At 34.2% G+C, this 10,438-nt stretch overlaps 1 protein-coding gene across 1 annotated transcript; it reads left to right on the forward strand.

Annotated features, from left to right (window-relative positions):
• Positions 1-4,918: 4,918 nt before the first annotated feature.
• Positions 4,919-6,035, forward strand: LOC130228476 (fucosyltransferase 7). Its single transcript, XM_056456906.1, has one exon. It carries the CDS (start codon positions 4,925-4,927, stop codon positions 5,966-5,968), a length of 1,044 nt encoding a protein of 347 aa, XP_056312881.1. The 5' UTR covers positions 4,919-4,924; the 3' UTR covers positions 5,969-6,035.
• The last annotated feature ends 4,403 nt before the right edge of the window (positions 6,036-10,438 follow it).

The following is a 10,438-nucleotide window of genomic DNA, read 5'->3' on the forward strand; positions in this document are numbered from 1 at the left end:
GAACTGTGTGCTATTATATCGAGTTACCCTTGAAAAGAGTTGGGAGTGAGAAATAAAAGCGAATAGCGCCCTCTGCCGAATGGCACGGGTTTCAACAGTATGCTGTTGGGGGAGCTCGAGTAATCAGTTAATACAGGCATCACGATTTGTTAAAAAATAGACATTTAATTCACGTTCATAGGCCTAGTTCAACCATTACACACGCATCAAGGCCAGAGATGTTCTGGAGCATTAACTGAGAGATTATAATATTACCAGAGATAGTGTTAGTGATGTGTGTAGTTTAGCAAATTGATCTTTTGAATTAATCTTTCTCTTTAACTCTACTCATAGTAGGCAGAGCTTTGCAAAGTAGGCTTTCATCACAATTTTATAGGAAAAGGTAGTAACTTTCAAATCTTGACAAATTTATTTTCTTGTACACATTATCTGGTGTGCTATTGCATCTCTAGCATACTTTGTGAGCTCTTCAGTAGTTCATATGATGACAAACCAGACTTCATTTACCCACTGGAAAGGATATTTACGCAGTCCCAACCATTTATATATTGTCCTCTATTTTATTCACCATATAGAAAACAGCTACATTTTAATCAAGGGACCAATTCCAACCATTAGCATATTTGATGGGAGGGACAACAGATTTCAGGGCTCATTCAATTGGACAGAAAAATTTATTACATTTCACATAGTTTCTAAAATAGAATAAAAAAATATTTAAAAAAAGTAAAATTATATTTACATGAAATTAAATGTTTTCAGCATTAAATGTTTTCAGTGCTTTTTTGTTTTATGATTGTTCTAAAAGATTTATATATACCCTGAAGTCATTCACAAAATGGGTAAAGTTTGGTTTACATTGAGCCCACTTTTTCTTATGTATATGGTATTTTCCTAACAGCATAAACAAATTATATAAAAATATTATATTGTCCTTTACAGTTCAGGTTCTCATTATCAGAATAAAACAATACATCAAATAAACCAATTTCTATCTTATACTCCATTTTTAATTGAACAGAAAACTTCACGAGAAACTGAAGTGCAAGGTGATGTCATTAAAATCCATATTAACCCTTGTGCACTGCTCAAATTTACTACCCTTATGTTATGTTAGGCATGAAGACATCCACTAAATTGAAAAAAATATATATATTTTGCAGAAATCTGTTAATCTACCTTAATCCTTAATCCTGATCAAATATACTAAATATGCCAAGTTCACAAATGATGTCACTGAACACACAAAATGACATATTTTCAATATAATGTTTGGGCATTATCCCTTCCTGAGTATTTTTGACCATTGGTCATTTATTATTTGTTAATCTGTAAATAAATGTACTTTTTATTTTTGGACAATGGATTTGGTGTGAGTTATTGTTGGAGTGCTGGGACAGGAGAAGGGTGATGATTGTTGGCTGCCTTGCCCTTTAGTTTTTTATTATTTAGTTATATTTTCTATTATCAAAATTGCTTACCTCTAATTCATTTGATAATTTGGCTAAATTTAATTCGTTAATTTTAATTTTTCCCCTTTATGTGAAATTGTTGCGTGTTTCCCTGGCCCTAGATAGGAAAGACACGTAACAATATTCTTTTCAAAAAGCATTCAATCATGCAATTTAAAGACTCATTTTATTGGTTTGACAGAATTTTATACACCTTGTACAACATTTAGGCTATGTCGATAGTGCATTTGTTGTTGTGTATGCCTCAGCGTGTGTAACTCTGATTAGGTTTGACCTAAAGAAGAAACTATTACTTTTCATTTTTATTAATATCTGTATTTGTTATCTTGTTGTTGTTGATGATTTTTTTATTTTCTCCGTAAGCATCATCATTTAAGTTTCTTTAATTCCATTCGTTGATTCAGTGTTTAAACAAATCAGTTGAGTGAATGATTCAATGACTCACTCATGAGGACCACGCATTCAATACATGAGTCAATTAGATGACTGGAGTTTTTATTTCTCCTAAACCCATTTTCAAAAGGAGGAGCATGGTCTCTCTGCTGAGGGGACCAGAACTGGGCAACCAGTGAAATGAGGAAAAATATCATAGAACAATAATGCACCAGTATTGTTTAAGAACAATTACGTGAAATATGAACGTGTGCATTCAGGCAGTGGATTTTCAGCTGTTTTTGAAAGATTTTTTCTCATGACAAATCATCAGTATGAGTCTGTACACAACACTTGAAAAGTCCAGAGCAGGTTTTGGGTTTTTATCTTTTCAACATCAGCCCTTAACAGAAAAAGGTGTCTTTTTTTTTTCATCCACACTCAACATTCTATTATGTTTTTTTTTTTACAAGCATTTCAATAGGCAGCTTGGTAAATCAATTACAAATATAGACAATGTGTAACGTGGAGGCTGAGTTAGAATCCATGTGCAGAAGTTTACTTAAGGGGTTAGGCAGAAACACCAACAAGTAAACAAGCAGACAGTCGGCAATATATAAGAAGTCCAATCCAAACAACAAACACAGGGGAAAATCCAGACGACGTAATATAAGAGCAGGCAGAAGTTCAGTAACACAACAATCAGTCCAAAACAGATCAAGAGGGCACATACATGAACAAAGCAGGCAGGGTCATACACAAGATAGCAGTCATGAAAGTCACTTGGAACAACGCTTGGTAAGGCAGGTAAACTGGCAATACTTTGCAAAGAAGCATGGCCTGAGCACTCACTGAAATACAGCACAAACAGGAAGTAGACGCAGAGGGAGCGGAGCTGAGTCAGTAGTCGGGGGAGGGCTCCCTCTGCTGGCGTGGCATTACACAATGGAAAAATTTGCATTACATACTCTGTCAAATATACGGAAAAAATATAAAATCAATACAGAAAACTCATATTTACACAGAACACTAGGCTTTTTTTACATATATTTATTACTGTTTATTTGTTGGATATTATATTACAATGGATAATTTGTTTCAAAATAAAACATGTGGATGTTGTTGAAATAAAACGCCTTTAATGCCTTTAAAAAAGACAACGTGTGCAAAAAAAATGTGAATCTCTTGCCATATGAATCCCAAAATATTTACTTCACAAATTGGTTTTAACTTGAAATTAGGCCTTCAAAGGCCATCAAAACCACACAGCACTCTGCTCTCAGTAGGTTTGTGTAACAACACTGAGGCAATCTTGAATGCTGTGTGCCAGAAGAGAAGAGGTGTGGCCCTTTACACATGTGCAGGGTGAATCTTTGCAGCACACAGTTGATTTCAAGTGTCCTGAACTCTTCGTTTCAAATCAAGCCTGCCAAGTGGCTGGGCAAGAACGGATGTAGTTTCAGTTCATGTCATTCGCCTACTAGGCAGTGGCAATCTGTTTTCAAAGGCTACCATCGCTTACTTCATTTTCATATTGCTTCTGGACTCATCACTCAAGGCAAGTACATTATTTCCTTGTTATCATGTTAGAAAATACAATTAGAATTATAATAGATTTTTATATAGACTGGGATTGTTATTTTACATAAAAAGAAAACAATATAATTTGGCTATAAAGGCATGGTATGTTGTTTCCTATCTGCACTCTTGAAAATAAAGGCTATTTATTGTAAGTGTAAATATGTTCTTTATTGGCATGGATGGTTCCATAAAGAAGCTTTAGCATCAATAGGAACATTCTGTTGTACAAAGGGCTCTTTATAGTCTGAAACTGTACTTCATTGTATCAATATGTTCATTACACTAACAAAACAAGACATGCGGACATCACTGAAAGCCACTTTTTGGGGACATTATTTTTAAGAGTGATTAACAATTATGCTTCTTTAACATAAAGGTTCTTTATTGATACAGATGTTTCTGGTGAAGAATCTTCAACATCTATAGATAATTTCTATTGCAAAAAAAAGTTCTTGAATGTGGAAGGTTAGACTATTAAAATGTTCTTCATGCTGTGGGTAACCAAATGGTTCTTCAATGGCACCAGGGAAAAATCCTCCACTTTTTTTAAAGAATGATAAAAGCTTGCACAGAAGTTTATTTCTATTTAAAAATGTTGTTTAGGTTAATAAAATGTTTTGATTATATTGTTATACAATTTTAAATGATTGAATTGTGTATATATGTTGAACAGTGACTTTAGGTTTCTAGAAAGGCGCTTTAAATAATATTTATTATTATTATTATTATTATTATTATTATTATTATTATTATTATTATTATTATTATTATTATTATTATTATTATATTTTAAAGGGATAGTTCACCCATAAACGCAACTTTTGTCATCATTTATTCTTTTACATTATAAACAAATCCTGGTTGCCTTAAATTAAGCTGAATCAGATTAACTTTTAGTCCATTGAACTATTATATTAAACTAATTTAAAACAGCTTGCATAATTTATAAAATTAAATTAGAACATGATTAGCTTAGTTTATAAAGTTATAATGACCTAAAAACGTATGCTCTCTGGACAAATAGATCATATAATTTTTTTACAGTGTACTTGTTCCAAACCTGTTTGGCTTAATTTTTTCTGTTAAACACAAAATAATGTATTTTTTTAAAAAGCTAGAAACCTGTATTGACACCCATGGAGGTCACTGGTTACATGTTTACAGTTTTCTTCAAAACATTTTCTTTTGTGTTCAACAGAAGAATGAAAGTCATGAAGGTTTATAACCACATGAGGGTCAATAAATGAGGAAATATTCCTCTTTTTTTGGTGAACTATCCATTTAAGAACTGCTTGCTTGGCATTTCAGTAAAGACCCTATGTTGAAAGCTTTACTTTTAAGAGTAGACTTTATAGTTGTGATTGAAAGCATGCAAGTGATGAGTAAGTGTTTCTGCAGGTTCGCACCATCACATCATATCGCTTTTAATATCTACTTTCAAAATGAATTTCGAATCGTTCTAAGGCCATCTCTTCTCTTTGTTTCACAGTATTTGTGCCATGCAACATAACCATGCCCTCTGTTGTCTGTTTGCCTTTCTACTGCTGTACAATTTCTTATCCTGGAGTAAAAACATGCTATTCTTAACTCATACTGCCATCAGCCAGCCTAAAAGTCTCAAGCACAACCTCACCATCCTCCTATGGCACTGGCCTTTCGGAGTTCATTACAGACTACAAAGAGGCATCTGTATGAGTCAATACAAAATCCCTAGATGCTTCCTGGAGGACAACAGATCCCTTTTCGCTCAAGCAGATGTTGTAGTCTTCCACCACCATGAGCTCTGGACTGGATACTCCAAGCTTCCTCTCCATTTGACACGTCCACCAATGCAGAAGTGGCTTTGGTTATCACTGGAGCCTCCCATAAACAACTATGACCTGAGGAACTACGCCAGCATCTTCAACTGGACCATGAGTTATCGTCGAGATGCTGACATCTTCATGCCTTACGGAGAGCTTATCGTCAAATCGACTAACACTACGTATGTCATTCCCAGGAAAAGTGACTGTCTGGTTTGTTGGGTGGTCAGTAAATACAAATCCAATCAGAGTCGCTCTCTAGTTTTCCATCAGCTGAAAAAACACATTCCTTCCAGACGTATTGAAGTGTATGGTCAATGGTCAAACTGGACGCTCTCAAACAAAAAGCTGCTTTCCACCATTTCTCAATGTTACTTCTACCTAGCCTTTGAAAACTCAATATCCACAGATTATATCACGGAGAAGCTGTGGAGAAACTCTTTTCAGGCAGGAAGTGTGCCTGTGGTGCTTGGCCCACCACGCAATGTTTATGAATTATATATTCCACCAGGATCTTTCATCCATGTGAATGACTTCAGCAGTGTTAAAGAACTGGCTGTTTTCTTAAATCAAGTCGCTGCTGATAGAAAGCGATACGAGTCTTATTTTAAATGGCACCATCACTATGATGTTAGAATGTACACCGACTGGAGAGAGAGATTGTGTCAGATTTGCTTGCGTCATGAGCAGCTTTCTAAGCATAAAGTGTACAATGACCTGTACAGTTGGGTCAATCGATAACCCTATGTCTGGTATTGACTTTTGTGACTAAATAAATAAATGAGTGTTTGATCGAATGATGAATTTCAATTACCGTATATGAAATTATTTATGAAAATAAAAAAATTAAATAAAATGAGAACATCCAGCTATGTATATTTACGTATAGTTACATCTTACGTAACGTATATGAAGCTTATATATTGTTTGGGGGATATGCGTGTTTGAAGTATTAGTAGTGATAATAATAATAATATTTTACCTCTATCATAGTCAGTGTTGCCAGATAAAGCAGACTTTTTCCAGCCCAAAAATTGTCCAAAACCCACCCAAGCATCCCCCCCCCCCAAAAAAAAACGTAGATTCATATTTTATTTTATTTAAATTTATTTAATTTGAAATTAACCTAGTTACTCTAACTGTTATATAAATTTTTATCCATACAGCAATCAACACCAGCAATCACAGAACCACAACATAACCCGATCACATCAAAACGCGCCCCCCCCCCCTCTCACCCACACACTGCACTTATTGTTGTGTAAATTACACAACCCATTAGAGTATGTTCTACTTTCAAAATGGGGTATAAATTCATCCCATTTGGCCTCAGCTGGGTCAGCTGCCATTTCTGTGTGGAGTTTGCATGTTCTCCCTGCGTAAGTTTCCTACTGGTGCTCCGGTTTCCCCCACAGTCCAAAGACATGCGATACAGATGCATTGGGTTGGCTAAATTGCCCGTAGTGTATGTGTGTGAATGAGTGTGTATGGATGTTTCCCAGAGATGGGTTGCAGGTGGAAGGGCATCCGCTGCGTACAACATGTGTTGAAAAAGTTGGCGATTCATTCGGCTATGGCGACCCCGGATTAATAAAGGGACTAAGCCAAAAAGAAAATTAATGAATGAATAATTAGGTGCTGCTTGCCAGTCAGACAACACTTCTATGTTAGTTCTTGCTGTGTCACGACTATGGTGAGTTTAACTGCAGGGGCTGCATGATGCACGGTCACGGGACGTCAGATTTTGATACAACTTTCCTTCACCTTCTCTTGCGGGTGCGCCACGCAGTTTACATTATGCACTGGTCACTACTAACTGAATGGAGTCTATACCATTTTTTACCCACACAATCAAATTCAAAACAGTTCAATTTGGCGGGAAACCGCCCAATCTGGCAACACTGATTATAGTTTAATGTTGTCTTTTTAACATTTTATCATAAAAATAAAACATTATTAAATAAAAAATAGGCTTCTAAAATTTTGAAGGATTATTTGCAAAAATCACAAATAATAAATAGTATATAAATATACACATGTATAAACATATAAATATAAACAAGAGATGATGTCTTCTAATACTTAGTAATACCTTTTTGCAATAAATGAATGTTTGAAATTAAATATAATTTTTTTAAATCATTTTTTTCAAAAATACATGTATTAAACATTTATTTATCTCTATTATTATTGGTATTACATTTAAACATATATTATTAATTTATAATAAAAGTATTATCTTTGACTTATGAAAAAAATGACCTGTTTTTCTTTAAAGAGAATGGATTATAGTTAGTTAGTTAGTTAGTTAGTTAGTTAGTTAGTTAGTTAGTTAGTTAGTTAGTTAGTTAGTTAGTTAGTTAGTTAGTAGGTGACATGATTAATTTGGTCAGGATCTTCTTTGGCATTCCCAATGAGTGTTATTAAAATATAAAATTGATTAATTCCAGTGCTATTTTATTAATATTTAAACAAGTTCAAGTTCATTTATTTATAGAGCACATTTAAAAGCAGTTACAAGCCTGACCAAAGTGCTGTACATAAGTCAAAGTAAAATAAAAAGACAAAATATAAAAACATAAAAATAAGACAAAAGAAACGACTGAATAAATTTTAAAGTGAATTGGTAGAAAATACTATTAAAATACTATTAAAAAGCCACATAGGTACTTCTTTAGGAGAGATTTAAAAATAGATAGTGATGGAGCCATTCTAATCTCAAGGGGCAAAGTGTTCCATTCCTGAGGACACGCCACAGAGAAAGCTTTGTCCCCTCTAAGTTTCAGTCTGGACTGAGGAACTAAAAGATTTTGATCACTTGATCTAAGAGATCTCACGGGAGTGTAAAAATGCAACAGATCTGAAAGACAGGTTGGGGCTAGATTATGGGATTTAAATACCTGTAAAAGCACTTTAAAATCAATTCTGAATTGTGATGGGCAGCCAATGGAGGCCCCTTAGAATAGGGGTAGTGTGGTCATATTTTCTCCTAATTAAAATAAATCTAGCATAAACAGGAATAAACAGTGGTGTTAGCTTGTCATTTTATGTCTAATTTCAAGACTGAATGCTGGTAAGCGCTGCTAAATAAAGATGTGAATGCTTGGGGTGGAGGAACACCCTTCCGATACAACAATCAGGAGTTACCATTAAGTTTTCATCATGTGATCTTACAGTCTCCTCAAAGTGAGCATACTTAACCATGCTATAAAAAATAAACAAAAATAAAATGAACCACCCTTGTAAAATAGAATAGGTCAGAACAGAATATAATAGAATAATGCTGCCCACAAAAAGCAAAGATGAGTCAGAAGGAAGCATGCCAACTCAACCTTGCATCTGTAGGGTGTTGGTTGTAGAAATCAGTTAAAATGTTTACTCAAAAATGACATTTCCGGTGAATTTACTCACCAACAGGCCATCCAGGATATACAGTAGGTAACCCTTATTTTCTTCAGATACATTGAAGAAGATGTTAGCTGAAACTATGATAATTTATTCAAGTTAAGTGCTACCAGCAATTTGAAAGTTTAAAAGGTGCCATAAAGAGAGCATTTATACAGTAAGTGAAATGTTTCTCTGATATCTGCATATTAGATATATGGCTTAGGTAAGTTAAAAGATTCTAAAGAAATTGTTCAATAAGCTCATTTAATACACAAAAATGACCCCAAGAAAGAATAATTCCATTTTGACCATATTTGGAACGGTTGTGAATATTCATGAGCTCTGCCTTGACTCCAGCACTGTTGTCCCGCTGTTTCCTCTGCTCTCTCTCTCTCTCTCTCTCTCTCTCTCTCTCTCTCTCTCTTACACACACACACACACATACATATATACATACATGCACACACAGCATTATATACACTGAAATAAACATATGCAAAATAATCATACGTTATTTGAGAAATAATATTTTAACAAATAGAATAGTTTGCATGTGGGATGCCTTTACTCAAGAAATAAAAACAATTTCTTATAATCCTTTTTGATTATTTTCCTATGGTATTAACTGCAATTAGGAATTTTCGATAACTTGCAATGAGGCTGTTACAGTGTTGTGCAGGAATTGTGGCCTACTCATCTTTGTAAAATTTTTGTAATTCAGCCACATTGGAAAGCTTTTAAGTCTGAACCACCTTTTTAATGGCATGCCACATCATCTCAATTGGATTGAGTTCTAACACTTTTTCCACACAGGGCTATGTAGTTTTGCATTTAGTGTTAAGCTGATTGAACAACTAATAATGTTAAAACTAGAGGTGTAACTGGTTTCCATCATCATAATAGTATATAACATATACCAACAGATCAGTATTAGTCACTTCTTTCAAGAGGAAGAGACTAAACTGATTTGCATCCTGTCTGAGGTGTGATCAACCCATTTCTTTTTCACAGGTTTCTGTGGATTCTTTAAAAGAGCAACAGCTTGTGATTTGTAACCGATGTCGTAAGACCGGAAAGAGCTGACAGGGACAAAGACTCACATCCTCTTCAACAAGCTGGCATCTTAAGTAGACTGTTTCTGTGGTTTCCTTTTATGCACCTTGGAGAAACAGGACATGTCTGTATATATATATTTATTTACATATATATATTTATATGTATATGTGTGAGTGTGTGTGTGTGTGTGTGTGTGTATACACATATATATATATATATATATATATATATATATATATATATATATATATATATATATATATATATATATATATATATATATATAAATATATATATATATATATATATATATATATATATATATATATATATATATATATATATATATATATATATATATATATATATATATATAAATATATATATATGTGACCGCACCTTTAAGCTACGGTCACACCGGGCTTTGTGTGTGCGAAATTCTGTCGTACTGCGCTGCGAAAAGGGGCGGGATTAAACAAGATAATTAGACATTTAAAAAGCCAGCGATTGCTCAATATTTTAAATTTCTGTCCAGAGAGGTCCTGTTTTGATCCTCAATTGCTCTCACGCAGTCAAGTGATCCGATTATTAGCAGGTTAGAGTTCACCAAGCTTGAACTTTGCACTGCAGCAACATGCGAAACTCGACGCATGACCCCGCGTTTCCGGTCTGACGCATTCGCGTGCGTATGAATGGAAGTCTATGGGAAGAAAAGTCAAGTGTGACCGCACCTTCATTTAACCAATTTACTTGATTACTAGCCCTAAA

Source organism: Danio aesculapii, chromosome 5 (assembly GCF_903798145.1).
Source record: "Danio aesculapii chromosome 5, fDanAes4.1, whole genome shotgun sequence".
In the NCBI taxonomy this organism is placed as follows: Eukaryota; Metazoa; Chordata; class Actinopteri; order Cypriniformes; family Danionidae; genus Danio; species Danio aesculapii.

Coding starts and splice junctions, on each gene's coding strand:
- LOC130228476 (XM_056456906.1), top strand. CDS start 4,925: ATGCAACATAACCATGCCCTCTGTTGTCTGTTTGCCTTTCTACTGCTG.